The 21,215-nt window shown below is 43.7% G+C and overlaps 1 protein-coding gene across 2 annotated transcripts in view; it reads right to left on the bottom strand.

The window, feature by feature from the left end:
- Nucleotides 1–1,710: 1,710 nt before the first annotated feature.
- HNF4A (hepatocyte nuclear factor 4 alpha) overlaps nt 1,711–21,215 on the bottom strand; it is a 162,155-nt gene continuing 142,650 nt past the window's right edge. For both annotated transcript variants that reach the window (XM_073607588.1, XM_073607587.1), the window contains exons 5-10: nt 19,760–19,915; nt 15,610–15,697; nt 8,277–8,429; nt 7,776–8,012; nt 6,582–6,707; nt 1,711–4,608 (exon numbers count right to left, since the gene is read on the bottom strand). In XM_073607588.1, coding sequence (XP_073463689.1) covers nt 4,466–4,608; nt 6,582–6,707; nt 7,776–8,012; nt 8,277–8,429; nt 15,610–15,697; nt 19,760–19,915 — 903 coding nt within the window. In that variant the 3' untranslated portion in view covers nt 1,711–4,465. The remainder of the gene's footprint in view (nt 4,609–6,581; nt 6,708–7,775; nt 8,013–8,276; nt 8,430–15,609; nt 15,698–19,759; nt 19,916–21,215) is intronic.

The following is a 21,215-nucleotide window of genomic DNA, read 5'->3' on the forward strand; positions in this document are numbered from 1 at the left end:
ACTTCTTTGTGTGTTAAGCTGTTTGGCTAGAGTACGTCCCCCTAGGTACAGGCTAGCTAATACTGTTTTTTTTATAGTGGTTACTATGCCGTTAAGATAATATGACGTTATGTTTTTCAGTGATTCTTGACGATGCTGCGCACCCTGGCACACAATCTCTGCTGTATCAGCATTGCCACGTAGTCACATTTTCCTACCCACAACCCCGTTACTCTGTTTTATGGCCGATTGCAAGTCAAGTGGTTGTTTACTGCTGCAATCTATGCTCTGTTCAGATATTTCACACCAGTTGTAAAGATAAACGAATCGTGATTTTTTTACAAATCACACAAGGAAGTCTACACAGATTTTTAAACTTGGCCGAAGGGTTACCATAAATTTTCCAAATCCACATCCAAATTGGAGCCTTGCATTGTACTCAGGTGATTAGGCTATATGGGGGCACCAGGGCTATCTAGAGGAACTTTTAAGAGGTAATAATGAGCATCTCTAAATGTTAGAAGGACTTGTTATTAATCGTGACCTAGTACCAAGTACCGCACAGAATACAGCCCAGTGCCAGAGAGGATGAGCTGTTCTTCTAAGGATATGTCTCAGTGCCTATGGGTAGCCTGATGTTGATTATGAGATTTGGCAGACTTTCTGCTAATGTCTCACCACCTACCTGCTTACTTGACCATTAATGATCAACACTACACTGGTGCAAGCCACCGTGTACGTCCTCCTATAGATACCGTATGGTGAGGGAGTGTTGTCACCCTAGGACAGGAAGTGTATTACTGGATCACCAGGTAAAAATAAAATAAAAAATCCTGAAAAAGAAATCTAATGCATGCACTACATCTAAGGACTGATAAGCTGAAATAAATTGCACCTTTGTTCTTGGGTTTAGATACACTTTTAGCATCATATATAGGAAGTGATAGGTGTACCGGAAGCCACACGTCAAGGCAAAGCCTGCTGTGTAATAATAAATGGCAGTCCCTGCCAGGCCATGCCCCATAGAGTTTAACTCCGCCCACCGGAGCTTACTCATGGGGATCCCTGTTGGGGGAGCGTCCAGACTGAGACTGCCATTCACTATCACACAGCAAGCTTTGACATGATGTGTGACATCTGGGACACCTAACAATCCCTACCATTGCATGGAGCATAGACTAGCTCCCTTCCAGCCCAGCACTCACAGTGGTGGGCACAGGACTTCATTCCCATACAGCCTGAGCAGCTCACACACATATCTTGGTTAGCCTCATGTATAGTTTACTGTTACCTCTGACACATCAAATCTATAATGCCAACTCCTTCAATGCACTAGGATGGGAAATGTACTGCAGTGCTGTCATTGGAGGATGCAGTGAAGGTAATTGCATACTATATATTCAATTTATCTCCCACTCTGTACTTCCTGGAGGTCTTGATTTTAGCTTCTTGTCTATTGCAGTTTCAGTGGGAACACCCCTGCACTCTCCTTCTGATCCAAATGGCTCTCACACTTCAATTTCCCCTTGGCCTTCCTCTTTCATCCCCTTATTGGATCCCTGCCACCTTCTTCTTCCCTATCTGATTTGCTTACCTATCCCGCTATAGTAAGAGATTATCAGGACCCTGGCATGTTAAAGCTATGCATGATAAGAAAAACATACAGTGGCAACTATAGAACCTACATTCTCTTTAAAGTTCTGTACAAACAAAAGACAAGAGACATGAAGGTAGAAAAAAAAGGTTTTTGTTTATTCATACCAAACTATAGGCAGGAAACATTTTTATTTGCATAAAAAGGCTATTATATCAAAAATGAGGTCAAAACAGCTGAACACAAAGGCCTCATATCATCACTGAAGGACAATTGATCAGGTTCTACTTTCTATTTCATAAAACCAGCTATAGACTTAAGATCTCAGATTGAGGTTAATCCAACTCATGATTGGGCATTCTCCATACGATCAATGGATGAACAAGCATGCTTGTGTTGCATGGGGCAGAGTACTTCTTACAGCCCCAATAGCAGCCCTGGGGATACAGCTGTAATTGGTTCAAGTTGTCCTATTTCTGCCATCGGCCATTCCCCCAAAGCCATTGTTGTCTTCTCGTACCCATGGATGCAACACAATCAACACAATAAAACGTTACCAGCAATATGAGAAAGGAGAATCGAATCTGCTGCTACGTGCAACACGGGCAGTTCTTCCTTAAGACATTTCCATACGCGAGGCTTGTAATAAACAGTATTAAGCATCAAATAACAACACGAAAGGAACGATAATAAAAATCCTAAATTACAACATGACTGACATAGAAAATTGTAAATTTTCAGCAATCGGCAAAATATACAAAAATAATTTAGTGAGTGCATTCATTGGAAAGGAACAAATAAATTAGTGACAATATCACATATCTATACATGGAATGGCACAAGGGGTTGTTTTGGCAGTGGTATCTTGCATTGGTTCCTTTTGTATTGCGAAAGGCCTCTCCCAGGTCATTCATTGTTACATTTGTTTGGTAAGTCCTAGCAACCAACCTTTCAAAGTCTGGCTACTCTGTGATGGTAGAAAAAAATATTGGTTGGCTGTCATGAGTTAGTGCAGTTCATTGCTCTTTGCAAAGCCTCAATATATATTCCAAACTAAAATATAAAAGTGTGTTTTGTGTGTGTTTAAATAGTAGGGTTTTCGGCGTGTTTTGGCAGTGTACAATTTGTGAAAGAATTATCAGGCAGTGGGTTTGCTTCTTTAAGAAGATTGACTTGAAGGAGTTTTCTACTTTCAATGAGAAGGTGAAAGCTTGCCATTACTGTGTTCAAGCTGGAAAGAAGAGGGTTGGTCCAATTGGTACCTATCCAACAATCAGCCGTTTTGCTCACAGTTAATGATAATTGTTTTTTCAGTAAGGCATAGTTTCAACCCCAAGGCTGTAGGTACTTTGTGCTATAAACATCAGGAGCATCAATGAGAAAAGAGGGCTGGGAGCTAGGTGTAGACAGCTGATTGTTTGGTGTCCAAAAGTTCTGAGAAGATCAGAATATGTCAATCTCTCCCCATTTGGTTTTAGTTGAACAGTGACAAGATGTCCTTCATATTTTTGCCTTAAGTAGATGAACTCATACGTGATGAAGTTTAGATGCCCAGGTCAAATTTAACAACATCAATATGTCAGTTAATTAGACTATAGGTCTAGGGATAATTAGTCTATTTGACAGCAGGGATTGGGATCTAGGAACGTGCTCACTGAGGAAGGGGGTCAGTAGAGTAACATTTTATTATAATATATAAGGGAAAAATCTATTGAGAACCCTGATCTAATACTTGGTGGTTTGGCTCCTGCTGATCCGTAAGGGTGGGCCACCACCCGATTTGGCAATGTGGACCTTGAGTATCTTGTCTCTATCAGGAGCCTTGTGCCATGAGGGATTAAGGATAGGTGTCATACCCTATGCAAGTTTTGTCTGTGTGAACCTGGTGGTTGTTTATTGCACACTACAAACACGTGATTGACACATGCAGCAGCTATTTTGTGGATATTCATTGTATCCAAATTTGAGTATTTTACTTTACTTACTATAGCAAAAAAAAAAAAAGTTACAATGTAAAAAAAAAAAAACATTTTATAGTACCGGTACATTTTTTTTAAAACAAATAAACTAGACAGGGAAGACAATTTCACAGTAGTTATGGCTTTTTAGATATAGAAGAATAATTAGGCACACTAGGAATCAGTCTATAGCCACCCGCAGAATGGGGGGAACACATTACCCATTTACAGACCCCCAAAATTGTTAGGGCCTCTTGTGACTGCCCCAACTTAGAGAGTCATATTATATGTTTCACTTTACTTCTTTGGACAGTTCTTTCTGAACATAGCTTCTAAACATAGGACAATTGTTCAGCTCTGCCAATCCCCTTGCGGTTTTCAGAGATGCCATACTTGGTCTCCACCCCTTATGAGATTTAGGCAGTCCACAGATGAATCCTTCTTAAACAAGTATAGCTGAGAGATATGGCTTTGTCCTGCACTTGGTGTACAGCTCCATTCAACAGTTTGGCCCAAATCTTGAAATATCCAGACTGAGACACAGTTCCGGCTGCAGCGTCATGAAGCATCAACACTCCTAAAATCACTGCAGATTTATGCTTACAAAAATTCACAGTGCTAGAAGATCCAGTAGGCATTTTTGGGTTTATCCAGTCTTCAACCTACTGGCAACCAGTGACGGCAGAATAAGATTCTATGCATATTGCCACATAAGTCTTTAAATGGCACATATAAAAGTTTTAGAGGCTAAAAGTGAATGCAAAAAGTTCTAAAACATAAAAATATCCAGAAATATCACTCATATAAGGCAGAAATGGCTTTTATCTTTGGGGGAAGGGGTAGTTCAGGCTTTGAAGCAAGCAGCCTTTTCCCATAATTTGGGCATTCCTTGCAGTCAGTAAGTTCTTTACTGCTAGTATGCCCTGGCAGTGAGTCATATGCTCTCTTGTTTGGTGATGGTTGGCTGTGGAATAGAGGTGGGCTGTTTGGACAGAGCCGAGATGGCACCATGAACTATCGTATATTGCTCTGCTCCTGAGCCTGCAGGTGGGGATGGCTGTGGTGTCTCTGGTGTAGCTGTTAAAAAAAGAAAAATATATTTTGTGAAACATGACAGGCAGGTGTTTTGTTCATACTGTATAAATACACTATAATAATCAAAAGTATTTGGACACCTTTACACGCACATGAACTTTAATGGCATCCCAGTCTTCTTCTGTAGGGTTCAATATTGAGTTGGCCCACCCTTTGCAGCTATAACAGCTTCAACTCTCTGAATGGCTATTAAAGGTAACCATCCTCATCTGTGATCTATTTGCTTGTAATTAGTGTGTGTGTATAAAAGGTCAATGAGTTTCGGGACACCTGACAGACCCTTGTATCTATCATCCAGTGCTGCACTGATGTTTCTGGATTCTGAGTCATGGGGAAAGCAAAAGAATTGTTAAAGGATCTGCGGGAAAAGGTAAATAAACTGTATAAAACAGGAAAGGGATATAAAAAGATATCCAAGGAATTGAGAATGCCAATCAGCAGTGTTCAAACTCTAATCAAGAAGTGGAAAATGAGGGGTTCTGTTGAAACCAAACTACAGTCAAGTAGACCAACTAAAATTTCAGCCACAACTGCCAGGAAAATTGTTCGGGATGCAAAGAAAAACCCACAAATAACTTCAGGTGAAATACAGGACTCTCTGAAAACACATGGTGTGACTGTTTCACAATGCACAATAAGGAGGCACTTGAAGAAAGACTGCATGGTCGAGTATCCCACTTACAATCCGCCAAACAGCACAGAGACAAGCCTCAAACCTTCTAGCACAAAGTCATTTGGAGTGATGAGACCAAAATTGAGCTTTTTGGCCACAACCATAAACGCTACATTGGAAGAGGAGTCACCAAGGCCTATGATGACAGGTACACCATTCCTACTGTGAAACACGGAGGTGGATCGCTGATGTTTTGGGGATGTGTGAGCTACAAAGGCACAGGAAATTTGGTCGAAATTGATGGCAAGATGAATGCAGTATGTTATCAAAAAATAATGGAGGAACATTTGCATTCATCAGCCCGGAAGCTGCACATGGGATGTACTTGGACATTCCAACATGACAATGATCCAAAACACGGCCAAGTTGACCTATCACTGGCTACAGCAGAATCAAGTGAAGGTTCTGGAGTGGCCATCTCAGTCTCCTGACCTCAATATCATTGAGCCACTCTGGGGAGATCTCAAACTAGCAGTTCATGCAAGACAGCCCAAGAATTTATAGGAACTGGAGGGTTTTTGCCAAGAGGAATGGGCATCTTTACCATCTGAGAAGATAAAGAGCATCATCCACAAATACCACAATAGACTTCAAGCTGTTATTGATGTTAAAGGGGGCAATACACAGTATTAAGAATTGGGGTATGTAAACCTTTGATCAGGGTCATTTGGGTCGTTTCTGTTGTCATTATGATTTAAAAAGAGTAAACACGGTTGATTGATAATAAATGGCTTCAACCAAACACTAACCATGAGTGAAAGAAAATATGAGCACAACTGTATATTAGGTCCTATCCAGTGGAGAAATTAAGTGAAGGAGATACAACTACAAGGAGCCTAAGCTGATGGCTGCTGCATAGGCTTTCACAGAGAAAAAGAGCAGCAAAACATAACCATTATGTTGAGCTGTAAAGCGGATATCATAGCCTAGGTATTTAATAGGCCAAAATGGCTCATGGCATGGCATCACCTATAATATTTCCTAAAGTATAACTAAGGGCAAAACTCTATCGTTTTGGATTGGATTCATCCAAAATGAAAAAAAAAAAATCTTGCCTATAGTTCTACTTTAACGTGCACCATTTGGTGGAGATGGTCATTTTTGAGCTAGTGATATCACATAATGGGCAGAAAGCCTGGTGCCATCATGCCAAGTCAGAATACTGAAAACTTATTGAAAACCACACAGAAAAAAAAAGCCCTCCTCTGAGCTTGGGTGACAGGTATACTTTAATCCTACTAGGCTGTAAAGAGGGAACCACAGGGAAGAATTGTCTACTTACACATCTGTCCATTGTGTAGCTGAGCTGGTATCGTGTTGTTGGCCACTATGACGTTGGTTGCCAAATGTTCCTGGACCAGGTGGGGGTGAAGTGAATGATGAGAGTGGGGGGCGTCATTTGCTGATCCTGTGACAGAGGAACATAGAGATAGTAATGGATATCAGTGCTGGTTGTAGTATAGTACACATACAGCAGAGTCATGTAGGCTATAGATGTAAGGGTGGCAGCTGAAATAACACCTTTAAACTATAAGGACATGAACAATTGGGATTGCCATTGATAACTAGATTGTTAATGGTACAAACCCGTGTGTATCATCCTGGCTTCGCTACCTCAAGAGTTACTGACCTAGAACAGGGATAAAGGACCAGGTCAATGACTTTCTGGGTAATGGAGTTATGGTCAGGATAACAGCTCTGCAGCTTATTAAAAACGTCTTCTTAAAAGTGTACTTAAACCCTAAAAGCAAAATGTAATATATTGAAGCGTACAAGTTCGTAGACACGGTGGGTGCATTCATTTTCTTTTTTAATTTCATTTTCAACTCATTATACTGCTGATAACACACTTCCTGTGCCTGGGTGGTTATGTTTTCTCAGTGTGCTATATCTATGGAGGAGAAGCATAGTCATCCAAGGACAGGACTGTCAAACACCTCTCCAGCTCTATAACATTGGAAGCAGTGGCGGCTGGTGGTATATTTCTTGGGGGGGGTGAGGCAAACAATGCACCCACAGCCAACCCCCCCTCCCCCCCGGGCAGTCGGTTTCCAGCCCCGCACTTGGCCCATCTATGGTGTGGGCAAAAACAAAGACCCATTGGAATCAATGTGTCCGGCTACCCGCATGTAGATTAGGGGGCTGGAAGCATGGATAGGGGGGCAGCGCCCCTGCGCCTTGCATTATGGGCCGCCACTGATTGGAAGGTGTTCTGTAGTTTACAGGCAGAACTGGGAGCAATGTAACTAATGCACAGTGCAGCAGAGGCAGAAGTTAGGAGCTCACTGGATTTGTGGCAGGCTAAATGGTCTTATTTTAAACTTATCAGATATAACAAAAACGCTTCCAGTGATACTTTTAACAGATCCAAAGAAAACAAATAAAATAAATTTATTGTTAGGGTTATATGTTAATATTTTCATGTGGAACAGCATGCAAAAATGGTTGGACATGGATATTTAGGTGCTCTACTGACCTCCCAGCAGCATCTCCTGCAGCAAGTTGTCAATCTTCGCCATTCCAAACAGTTTGACGAACTGGATTTGCTCGATCATCTGCCAGGTGATGCTTTGCAGAGTGGGCAGGAGGAGGAGCAGCTCTCCAAACCTTCCTCGAGAGTCATACTGTCGGTCATTGATATAATCTTCCAAACTCACTTGAACCTGATATCTCATCCTCTTGATTTTCGTAGGATCACTCAATCCTTTGGCATCTTGACAACAGGTAAAAAAATATATATATATTTTTTTTATTATTATTATATAATTCCTAAAACTTTTCTTATTTACACCAGAATTTCATCAACACCATGTTCTTCTTTAGAAAGGGCCAGGATTAACAACAACCCCCAAACTAGATTGCTGAAGATTTTGTGATCTCCTCCCAGCTTTAGTGCTGCCAATATAAATTTTTCCTATGTTCCTGGGATGAAGACACTAAAAGTACGGTGGCCTCTTTTGGCCCAGACGATACGTACCAGGATCAAAAAAGATTATTGCTTTTAAACAGGCGTATTCATTATCATCAATCTGCAGCTCCTGGAATGGAAACACCAACTCATCCAGGATTCTCACAGCCACTCGCCCCACTTCAAGTTCTGGACAGTTCCTTGGTATCAGTCGGTCATTTCCTAAAGAAAAAATACATTTCCTTTAAGCTTCTTAGAGGTGGGCCAGAGCAATAAATTGACACTATGTAACTTTTAGCTGTCACACTTTCAATTTCCCCAAAATTTGACATGAAACAGCCAGTGACCACTTGATAACTGATTGAGACCTGGAGACTAGATAAAAAAAATGTGAAGGATGCCATTCCCCAATGCTCCTTATGAAATTGCTGGTGGCCTGGTAGTCCAATGGCACTCAGGCATAACCAGCCAATGAGTAGCTCTGTCTGAACACAGATTCCGCCCTTTGACAGAGGAGGAAGCCATGTTGGGTTTATGGCAGCTGGAGGGAGCCTGAAACTGCTGATTAGTAAGCAGGAGCATAAAAACTATTCATGGGCCCCATACCATAATTTTGATAGGGTTCCCAGTGACCTTCCTCTGTGACATTTGTGTCAATTGAGACTTACTAGGTAGCTTACCAGCATTTTTCAGCATCAACTGAACTTTTTTGGGATCTTGGGGCTGTGATGCAAATTTTAAACCCTTCCACCGCCCTAGCCAGCAAGTGTTGAACATTGTGGTTTGTTAGTAAAAAATAATAAACAAAAAGATGCTTTAGTGCCATGTCTACCCCCCTTCTTTTTGGGGGCCCCCCATTTTGTCCATTTTCTGGTTCGGGACTGGCGGAGGCCGAGGTCTCTTTGAAGCCATGACAAATGCTGTTTTGTGTCTTTTTGATCTATTTTTTTTTATACCTTTGTACGTTATTATTTGTATAATCAACTGATATTCTGTTTTGTATTTTACTAGAGCTGGGTTATTTTTGGTGGTCCCAAACAAACCCCCGAGGAAGCCATCACTGGCGAAACATGTTGGGGTACAACATCTACTTGTGACCACCTTCATTCTATTGGGATACCAGCGACCCACCATTATATGTAATATCACTATTTTTAATTGAACCCTTTGTTCATTTCTCTGTACTAATAAAGAAACTGTTTTATATCATTCTTATTTGTATCAATTATTTCAAGCACCACAATAATCCCAATCCTCCTCTTTCATTATCATTAAAATAAACTTCTTTAAAATGTGACTAATTAGTTTTACGCTTCAGGAAGACAGTCTTAGAGATAGAGGATTAATATGAGAGTGATGACTAGGATGACCAGAAGCTATGAAGGCAAGAAATCTACTCATAAAAGGGTAGAAGCAGGGGAGATCTGTGACAAAGATCATTTTTGGGTCATGATTGGGGTTAATGTTACAGTACCGAATCTGTGTTTTCTTCACAGTCACACTCAACAACTAGTGGAGCCCCCTCCAACTACTGGACCCCATAGCACATATACACTATATTGCCAAAAGTATTGGGACGCCTGCCTTTACACACACATGAACTTTAATGGCATCTCAGTCTTATTCCGTAGAGTTCAATATTGAGTTGGCCCACCCTTTGCAGCTATAACAGCTTCAACTCTTCTGGGAAGGCTGTCCACAAGGTTTAGGAGTGTGTCTATGGGAATGTTTGACCATTCTTCCAGAAGAGCATTTGTGAGGTCAGGCACTGATGTTGGATGAGAAGGCCTCACAGTCTCCACTCTAATTCATCCCAAAGGTGTTCTATTGGGTTGAGGTCAGGACTCTATGCAGACCAGTCAAGTTCCTCCACCCCAAACTCGCTCATCCATGTCTTTATGGATCTTGCTTTGTGCACTGGTGTGCAGTCATGTTGGAACAGGAAGGGGCCATCCCCAAACTGTTCCTACAAAGTTGGGAGCATGAAATTATCTTTTGTCTATGTCTTGGTATCTTGATGCCTTAAAAGTTCCCTTCACTGCAACTAAGGGGCAAAGCCCAACCCCTGAAAAACAACCCCACACCATAATCCCCCCTCCACCAAATGATTCGGACCAGTGCACAAAGCAAGGTCATGTGGCCCTCGCACCCAATTTTGCAGACGGAACGTTGCAGAATGGAGTTCTGCAACCTCTGGCTCTCACCTTCCGCTCCTCACTGTCACTTGTAAACACAGAAGCCTTCTGTGTTTACAAGGGACAACTTTGCTCTCAGCTGCTCCTGTAACTAACAGATCCCTGCACACACTCATGACGGGGTGCGGTGGAGACAGACCTCCAGAATCTGAGAGAGAGAACGGCAGAGCCCCCTACACAGGGAGTTACTCTAACCAGGCCAGGTAGGAGAGAGATGCGAGGAAGCTTTGCTGGGGTTGAGGTTGCATTCTGTACACAACACACCCCTAAACTCTGTACCTAACACACTCCTGAACCCTGCACTCTGTACGTAGCGCTCCCCAGATACAACCTTTGAGGGCAACCATACTACTGTTGTGGCCTGTGATGAAATTGAGTTTGACACAGATTCGGTACTGTAACATTAACCCCAATCATGACCCAAAAATGATCTTTGTCACAGATCTCCCCTGCTTCTACCCTTTTATGAGTAGATGTCTTGCCTTCATAGCTTCTGGTCATAGATGCCTGAGCTGCTATGGCTATAACCATGTCTCTGGAGGTATTACAAGTTTCTGTGGTCACATAGAGAGAAATTAGGTTCTAACTTATCCCCACTCTGTTATATGTTAAAAATATCACTGTCTGTGACCCAGATAGGGGGATTTTGCTTGCTTGCTGTCTTGCTGACCACATAGGAAGTGAAGGGAAATGTTCTCAATGGCTACAGGAACACCAATAAAAACCTGACAGAGGCCTGAACCCCCTCTCCACTGTGTCCAAAACCAGAAAAGACATTTGGTTTTTCATTAAGGTGCCCAACTGTGTTTAATGGAAGCACCCCCTCCCCTCGGCTCCTATCCTTCACAGCAATCCCAAATTAAACAGGAGTTTGTTTGCAGGTGTGTCTTAAGTGCTCTCTCTGTCTGGCTCTTTTCAATGCGGATGCTTATCAGAGAGGGTCACTAATGTTTAACATATAAAGATATCACACATTATCTTAACAACAGGCCATAAACATGATGTCAGGTGACTGGTATTTGTGACAAAACAGTAACCTAGAAACTGATGACTTGATACCCATGAAATGATTCTGTCTATGATGGGGAGAGAGAGCGATGGGTGGGGGGGGATAGACAAGGGGAGCAGGGAGAAAAGAAGGGGGATATATTCCTGGACTCATCTCCTATTCTCTTTAACCACTAATAATGTCCTAGGACTGGAGGTATTCCTTTCACTCAGAGAGAAATGGCAAAAGAAATGGAGAGAAAAAGGAGAAGAGAGGAAAGAAGGAGAAGAGTGGAGGAAAGGGGAGAGAGAGGGGAGAAGAGAGGAGGAAGGGGGAGAGAGAGGGAGAAGAGAGGAGGAAGGGGGAGAGAGAGTGGAAAGAAGAGGAGGAAGAGGGAGAGAAGAGAGAGAGAGGAGGAGAGAGGAAGGGGAGAGAGAGGGGAGAAGAGAGGAGGGGGGAGAGAGAAAGAGAGGAGAAGAGGATGAAGGGAGAGAGAAAGGGGGAGAGAGATGAGAAGAGGATGAAGGGAGAGAGAGGGGAGAAGAGAGGAAGAAGGAGAGAGCAAGAGGAGAAGAGAGGAGGAAGGGCGAGAGAGAGGAGAAGAGAGAAAGAAGGAGAGAGAGAGGAGAAGAAAGTAGGAAGGAGGGGAGAGAGGAGACGAGAGGAGGAAGTGGGAGAGAGGAGAAAAGAAGAAGAAGGATAGAGGGAGGAGAGGAGAGGAGGAAGGGGGAGAGAGAGGAGAAGAGAGGAGGAAAGGGGGAGAGAGAGGAGAAGAGAGGAGGAAAGGGGAGAGATAGAGGAGAATAGAAAAGGAAGGGGAAGAAAGGAGAAGAGAACAGGAAGGGGAAGAAAGGAGAAGAGAGGAAGAAGGATAGAGAGAGGAGAAGAGAGGAAGAAGGAGAGGGAGAAGAAGGGGGGGGAGAAAGAGGAGAATAGAGGAGGAAGGGGGAGATAGAGGGGAGAAGAGAGGAAGAAAAAGAGAGGAGGAAGAGGGAGAGAGAGAGAGGAGACGAGAGGAAGAAGGAGAGAGAGAGGAGAAGAAAGGAGGAAGGGGGAGAGAGAGAGGAGAAGAAAGGAGGAAGGGGGAGAGAGGAGATGAGAGGATGAATGGAGAGAGCGAGAGAGAGGAGAAGAGAGGAAGAGGGAGAGAACAAGAGCAGAAGAGAGGAGGAAGGGGGGAGAGAGAGCAGACGAGAGGAGGAAGGTGAAGAGAGGAAGAAGGAGAGAGAGAGGAGAAGAAAGGAGGAAGGGGGAGAGAGAGAGGAGATGAAAGGATGACGGGAGAGAGTGAGAGAGAGAAGAGAGGAAGAGGGAGAGAACAAGAGGAGAAGAGAGGAGGAAGGAGGGAGAGAGAGAGAGGAGACGAGAGGAGGAAGGAAGGGGGGAGGAGAAGAGAGGAAGAAGAAGAGAGAGGAGGAAGGGGGAGAGAGAGAGAGAGAGATGAAGGGGTGAATGATAGAAGAGGGAGTGAAGAAAGAAAGGGGGAAGAGAAGGAAAGAGATAAGAAACATAGAAACTTAGAAAAGTGACAGCAGTAAAAGACAAAGTAGTCCATCGAGTCTGCCCATTTTTTTTTGTGTTTTATTTGTTTGTTTTTTTTGTTTTTTTTCGTTAACTTTATTGTCTGAGTATAGATCTATGTTTGTCCCAAGCATGTTTGAAGTCATTTACTGTTAACTGTCTCACTACCTCTACTGGAAGTTTATTCCAAGCATCAACTACATTTTCAGTAAAATAATACTTTCTAAGATTAGTTTTAAACTTTTCTCCAGTTAGTTTGAGGTCATGTCCCCGTGTTCTTGATCTTGGTTTTATATTGAAAAAACTGCCCTCCTGAACCGTATTCACCCTCTTGATGTATTCAAAGGTTTCAATCATGTCTCCCCTTTCCCGCCTTTCCTCCAGACTGTACATATTAAGTTCCTGAAGTCGCTCTCGATATGTTTTATCCCTCAGACCTTTCACCATTTTGTTACCCGTCTCTAGACTCATTCTATTTAGTCAATATCTTTGTGTAAGTGAGGTCTACAGAACTGGACACACTTATGGAAGTTCAGTCCTGGACAGAAACCAGAAGATAAGGGGAGAGAGATAAAAATAGAGGAGGAAGAGGGGAGAGAGATGAAGAGGGGGGGGATTTGAAAAGGGAGCAAAAGAAGAAGAGAGGAAATAAATGAGAGAGAGAAAAAAGGGGTAAGAGAAAAAGGGTGTGAAAGAAGGGGGAAAGAGCAGAAGAAGAAGAGAGGAAGAGAAGGAGAGAGACAAGAAGAAATGAGGAAGAGGGGAGAGAGATGAAGGGGTAAAAAAGAAATAGAGAGTGAAAGAAGAAGGCAGAAGAGAAGGAGCAAGAAACAAGAAGAATGGAGAAGAGGGGAGAGAGAGATGAAGACAGTGAAAGATGAAAAAGGGAGCAAAAGAAGAAGGGAAGAAGAAATATAAAGATAGACAAAAAAGGAGGACGAAGGGGAGAGAGATGAAGAGGGGAAAATGGAGAAGGCAGTGAAAGAAAAAGAGAGGAAAAGAAGGAAAGAGAAACAAGAGAGAGAAAAAAGGGTGTGAAACAAGGGGAGAGCAAAGAAGAAAAGAGGAAAAGGAGAAGAGAGACAAGAAGAGAGGAGGAAAGGGGAAGAGAGATGAAGAGGTAAATGATGGAAGAGAGTGAAAGAAGGAAAAAAGGAAGAGAGTAAAAGAGAGACAAGAAAAGGGGAGAGACAAGAAGGGTGTGAAAAGTGGAGAGAGCAAAAGAAGAAGAGAGAAGGAAAGAGAGAGATCTGAGGAATTGTGGAGAGAGAGGAAGAGGGTGAATGATTGAATAAAAAGCAAAAAAAGAGAGGAAGAAAAGGAGAGGGGAGAGAGAACAAGTGGGGGGTGAAAGATGGACGACAGAGTGAAAAAAGAAGACAGGGAGAGAAGGAGAGAGGAGGAAGAGGGGAGAGAGAATAAGGGGGTGAAAAATGGGGGAAAAAAGAGCAAAAGAAGAAGAGAGAAAGAGAAGGACAATGAGAGAGAAATGAAAAGAAAAAGAAGAAGGGATGGAGAGAAAGGGACTGCAGAGACAAAAAGAAGAGAATGTGTGAAAGTAACAAGTATCATTAAATAGGCTGTGTAAGTAATTAAAGTGTGTTTATTATTTTTATCTCCTAATAATTTGGGTCATTATCTATGTGCACTCTTTCCCCAGTAGTGGACACCTCCAATCTTCATGAAACATATTCCCCTGCCTGGAATGTTCCCGTCCTCTGTTCTTCGCATAGGAAGTAGCAAAGGGAAAGTCATGCAGAATCATCAACTGATTTTTACATACAAAATATGTCAACATGGGTGCAATAAATTCATCTCAGCTATGTGAAAAACTCTTCTTAGAAAATATCATTTGATTGTACACAGGGCTTTTTTTCCCTCAAACAATAGGTGCTGGAACTCAACCATGACCCCCCCAAAACCCCTCCACCCACACACACCCTCCAAATCACATCAAATAGTGGGTGTGGTCAGTCAAATTTCACAAACAGTAGGAGGGTCTTAAAGGGGCATTAAATACCAGGATTGCATTACATACAGAGTGCAGAGTTCAGGGGGGTTACACACAGACTGCAGAGCTATCACTTGTAAACAGAAACCGGACTTCTGTGTTTACAAGTGATTGTGGTGAACAGGCTCCCCCAAGGGTCTGAGCCAGAGGTGGTGGAACTAAGTTCCACCAAGTTTCCCCTGAAAAAAAGCCCTGATTGTACAAATTAGGTGATGTTGTGTGTCAGGGCTTTCCAAACTGTGGCCCGGGGCTGGATGTGGTCCTTTAGTTGCCTTTATCCGGCCCTTGGGGCACTTCTCCTCTTACTAACACCAATGATGGGAAACCATTCCTCTCACTGACAGCAACAATGGGGCACTATCCCTTCTACTTACGCCAATGATGGGACATCATTTCCTTCACTGATAGCATCAATAAGGCACTATTCCTCCCATTATAACCAATTATAACCAATGATGGGGCATTTCTTGCTTCCACTGACAACAGTCTGGCCCACTAAAAAACCTGAAAAACAGTAAACTGGTCCTTTGCTTAGAAAGTTTGGAGACCCCTGATGTAGGTTAATGAAAATGCAACCTGTATTATCCCTCCCTATAGAGGCAGAGGGAAACATACCGATACATTCTAAGCCCTGCCACATACAGAATTAGACTACTTCTGGAAATATGAAATATCTGTGTTGCTCACCTAGAAGTAAAATATCTTTGTAGATCATTGACCTTTTGGCAACCCCCAGTAGTAAGTGCTCTCCAGCATGTGCACGTAACAACGCCACCTAGGAAGAAAACAGATGTTAAGTAGGATGATCCTTTGAGTCATCTTATGAGATGAGGCAATCAGTTGGGGAGATCTAAAGCAGATGTTGACTTTTAAATTGCTTTAATAATGGATTTGTAATTATTTTACAACCCCAAAGGCTTTGAGACAAGGCTATGGGGTTGATTTACTAAAGGCAAAAAGACTGTGCACTTTGCAAAGTGCAGTTGCACACTGTAAGAGCAGTTGCTCCAGAGCTTAGTAAATGAGCAGAAGCTCTGCTGATTTTTATTAACCAATCATGTGCAAGCAAAAATTTTTTTTTTCTTTATTTTCCTTGCATGAGATTGGGTATTGTTTGCAAGGTGAAGCTTTACCTCATTTACTAAGCTCTGGAGCAACTACCCTTGCAGAGTGCAATTGCACTTTGCACGGTGCACAGTCTATTGGCCTTTCGTAAATCAACCCCTATGAGTGTTGATTTTGACTGAACACTCATAGGGGTTGATTTGCACTGGAGAGTGCAAAATCTGGTGCAGCTCTGCATGGAAACCAAACAGCTTCCAGTTTTTTTTTTTTGTCAAAGCTTAATTGTACAAGCTGAAGTTAGAAGCTGATTGGATACCATGCACAATTGCACCAGATTTTGCAATCTACACTTTTAGTAAATCAACTCCATAGCCTTGTTAACATATAACAGGCTACAGTACAGGAACAGCTGAAAAAATCCAACCCTGCATTCTTCACAGATTGGTGTCTAAACCTTCTAAGAGTTCTGCTGGCAATAGTTTGTTTACTAGATATCCACTAGTTTTAAGAGTAAGTAAACCCCCCTATCGTTTTCAGCCAAAGAAGCTGCCATTTTGCCTCTGCGTGATTTACAACTGCCATGGTGCTGCACATGTGATCAGTTATGACACCAGCCATTGGATGGTTTGACAGTTTGGTTGAGAGCACAACCAATGGGAGTGTTACATCTCCGGCACGTGCCGGACCACCCAATGCACTAAAACACAGAAAAAAAACATCTTGTATTTTTAAAAATACGCTGAGATGGTAACAGATGCTATATTATAGGGAGCAACACATGTGTTTTAGTGCGTCTCAATGCATGTGTAAATGGGCTCATAAGAAACTCAAAGTAGGTTCCTCAGCAAGAACAAACACAGCTAAGAAAGAAGCTGGGCAAGTTAAAATATAAAAGACTAGATAAAATTTACATGCTGGGATGACTTGGTCCTTTAACTTAGTTAAGCATTGTGACTATCCCCAGTTAAACATCAAAGGTGACTGAAGACACAGAGGTTAACGAGTGGCTCTGTCAGCAGGCAGCTGATGTGAGAGCCTGTGAAGGACAGCGTTTAATAATTAGTGTCACCACTACGTGTGAATCTTCCTAGCTATTGGCACCCACCACTGACTATCTGATATACATGAAAGTTTTCAGAGTAGATAGGCTCTTTGAAGTAATGAATTTACCTTAGTTATCTGTTTTTGTAATCACAGATTCCATCACAGCACACAAAAGGTATCTGAGGAGTGGGATTAAGGGATTAAGACCACTCAATACTGATATTTCCATTGTGGCTGGAGTACAGTAGAGTGTACCACTCAGCAGCATGGTATAACTCTGGAGATTCTGGTGGTGGGGACCTCTGAAGATGAGTTTTGGGCAGAAGAGTCAGATTTGACCTGTTTGGCCAAATGGTCATATGAGGACCCCACCAAAGTTCTAGGAAAAAATGGGCCACATAGATCAGCAGATTTGATCACTGCACAAATGGGTTTTCTATCTCACCTGGACCTGTGAGTACAGAGGAAGTAGTGACATTCAGAGGTGGAAACTCTAGTGTAGTTTGTAATTCAGTCCTCCAATGTCCACCCATAGCAGGATAGATGCGTGGGGTAGATAATAGTTCATTACACCTCTGCATGTACACAAAATTGCTCAAATACATCAAATGCATGATAGGACAGCACAGTGACCATAAGGAAGGTCATACATAGTTGCCAACATTGAAAAAAAAATATGTGGGACACTTTTTTGGCTGTAGGCGGAGCCGATCAATAATTAGGAGGCGAGGCATTCATTTGTGGGCGTGGCCTAGCAAAAATTAATAGCTGCGGCGCGCGGAGCGCGCCGCGGCGAAAAATGGGCGTGTCTTACGTGGAAAGTGGGCGTGTCTTGCGTGGAAAGTGGGCGTGTCTTGCGTGGAAAGTGGGCGTGTCTTGCGTGGAAAGTGGGCGCGGCTTAAATTGGCGTGGCTCAAGAGGGTGTGGTTAAAGTCTGAGATGAATGAGGGATGGAGAGGGAGAGGGAAAGGGGGAGAGAGGAATGACGGGACAGCAGCCCCAGGTCCTACACAACAATAGAAATATGTGTATTCTAGAAAGTTTAACAATCAGCAGATAAAGATACTCCAAACACCTGGTGTTAACGCTTCAATCATCCCGGCACCATGATTGTTATGGTGTCAGGATGATTGAAGCGCATTATTTCTATTATTACATTGTAATATAAAATTAAATCATTCAACTCACCATAATGCCGAATCAGTGGGATCCCTGAGCGTGTCACTAGCCACGTCGCCTGCCACCAGCAGAGTCTGTCCTTGCATCAGGTGCCCCCGCCAGAGTCTTTCCTTGCATCAGGTGCCCCCGCCAGAGTCTGTCCTTGCATCAGGTGCCCCCGCCAGTGCAGCCCCCCCTCAGTTAGTGCAGCCCCCCCTCAGTTAGTGCAGCCCCCCTCAGTGCAGCCCCCCTCAGTTAATGCAGCCCCCCTTCAGTTAGTGCAGCCCCCCCCCCCTCAGTTAATGCAGCCCCCCCTCAGTTAATGCAGCCCCCCTTCAGTTAGTGCAGCCCCCCCCTCAGTTAGTGCAGCCCCCCCCCCCTCAGTTAATGCAGCCCCCCCTCAGTTAATGCAGCCCCCCTTCAGTTAGTGCAGCCCCCCCCTCAGTTAGTGCAGCCCCCCCCCTCAGTGCAGCCCCCCTTCAGTTAGTGCAGCCCCCCTCAGTTAGTGCAGCCCCCCCTCAGTTAGTGCAGCCCCCCCCTCAGTGCAGCCCCCCTTCAGTTAGTGCAGCCCCCCCCTCAGTTAGTGCAGCCCCCCCCTCAGTGCAGCCCCCCCTCAGTTAGTGCAGCCCCCCCTCAGTTAGTGCAGCCCCCCTTCAGTTAGTGCAGCCCCCCCTCAGTTAGTGCAGCCCCCCCCTCAGTGCAGCCCCCCCTCAGTGCAGCCCCCTCAGTTAGTGCAGCCTCCCCCCAGTTAGTGCAGCCTCCCCACCTCAGTTAGTGCAGCTCCCCCCCCTCAGTTAGTTCAGCCCCCCCCCTCAGTGCAGCCTCCCCCCCCTCAGTTAGTGCAGCCTCCCCCCCCCCTCAGTGCAGCCCCCCCTCAGTTAGTGCAGCCTCCCCCCCTCAATGCAGCCCGGCCCCCGCTCAGTGGAGGAGCGGCCGGTGTTCTGCCGAGAAAGTTCCCCTCGGCAATGGCGGACCCCCTGTACTGCGCAGGCGCAGCGCTTGCGCAGTACGGGGCTGGGGAACTTTCAGGAAGACACGGCGCCGCTCGCTTCAGTGGAGAGAGGAGGGGCCGTGCAGCCAAAGAAGCCGCTTCATTGGCTGCACGGATCGAGCCCCCTTCCCCTCTCCACTCAACACTAGAGGCAGCTAGAGCGGCGGCGCCGGCCGCCATTTTTCTGGAGCCCGCTGCTCCAAAAAAAAAAAAAAAAAAAAAAAAAAAACAACATTCCCGATTTTCCTTATGGAAAATCCCGATTCGGGACACTCTCCAATTCGGGACAAGGTCCCAAAATCGGGATTGTCCCGGGAAAATCGGGACTGTTGGCAACTATGGTCATATGGCCTGTAAAGAGCACCTGTTCTGTGGCTGACAAATGCCGTTAAGAGGAATTGTAGTAGAGGCAGATACTATAATATATTCTTCCAACAATGAAGGTTTTAATGAAGTGTGGTAGGACCACATTTATTCTTGCCCTTTTTTTTCTTTTATCGTGAACAGAACAGATACAGCTGACAATGTAGAACCATTTATGAAGGCTTGTCCACTAACATCCTAAAGTCACATACACACCTGATCGTCTAGGGGAAGTTCACAGAAGGCTGGAATGTACTTGGCCCATTCCACAAGGACCAGAAGCTGCTGCTTCATGGATTCGCAGACGTCTGTTATGCAGGCCATCTTCTTTCCACGAATGTCTGTGTTCAGCATGGTCACTGATGAGGTTATCTACAAGAGAAAGTCCAATGTACTTATCTGCAATGCTGAACTTCAGAGGCTGTGAAGAACCACAGAAGCAATCATACAAGAACCAGGAATAGTCTATTCAGTCATGTCCATCAATACAACCAGCCTGTCTGTTGGTGGTAATCTATCTGCCTTAAACAATATACAATATGGCCTAATTATCAGCAGATGTGTAGTAAAAAAATCCCTTAGGCTTATTGAGCTGATGGAACCTTTAGCTGTTTTTTTTTAAACAAAATACCCTCCCTCAGTGCCTCATAGTGGCCAGATTATTTAAAGTCAAAGATTTTTTGAATCACCAGGACAAATACAGAAGATGACAAGACTGCAGCAGAGACAGAAACAACAATAAAGACCTAACAGTAAAAATCTAATGAGTGTGCTAGAAGGAAGTCTAAAGCTGGCAATACACCATTAAGCCTTGTACACATTAGCCGAATGTCGGTCAGCATCGGCCGGTTCAAATGAAACCAGCTGACGTTTGGCCCGTGTGTACTGGAGTTGGCCATTTGGCTGTCTTCTGTCGAAGGGTCATGACCAAAAAGGTCTGCCAATCGGCTCCCGATTACTGCTCTCAGCCAATGGCTGAGCGCGCTGACTGGAGTGTTCTGGCAGGTGGGCCACCCCCCTGTCAGAATACAATAGAACAGCAGCTGAGATCGCTGCACTAACATCGGAAACAGTACAGCAGCTCCTCCTGAGACAACGGATTTTTTCGTTCAGCCCTGCTGGGTTGATCGCAAAAAAAAAAAAAACTACTAGTGTGTACCAGGATTTAGAGTTTCATTCATTTAATCTTCTAATTGGGATCCACCTGATGATCATTTTTGACCGTAGTGATCAGAAAATTCAAAGGAGCAGAATGGAATTTTTTTTCTGAAATAAACAAAATTCTGTTGGGGAAAAATTGTAGGTAATGGCACATAAACATACTCTTCTAAGAGCATTAGCCCAGCAATCCAGAGTTTTTCCATGAAAACCAAAAGATGAGGGATGTTCTCATGTATGTTAGGAGCTGGCTCTGCTTGGTCTGTGTACTCACTGGTAAAATCTTAAACAAACAGCCTTAAAACAACAACCATTCCTAATCAATAAGCCATGACCTACATAACAGGGTCTGCAGAGGTCTACAAAGCATTAGACTTACGCCCAGATTTACTAGATTCGTCAGATTGCTTGCTGAGTTGTTGATCACCATCATGCAGCAGCAATATATTTAACTAATTTACTAATAATAACCAAGAAAACTTATTTCTTAGCATCCTTCTTTCACCTTCATACA

This window comes from Aquarana catesbeiana, linkage group LG12, assembly GCF_042186555.1.
Source record: "Aquarana catesbeiana isolate 2022-GZ linkage group LG12, ASM4218655v1, whole genome shotgun sequence".
Taxonomy (NCBI): domain Eukaryota; kingdom Metazoa; phylum Chordata; class Amphibia; order Anura; family Ranidae; genus Aquarana; species Aquarana catesbeiana.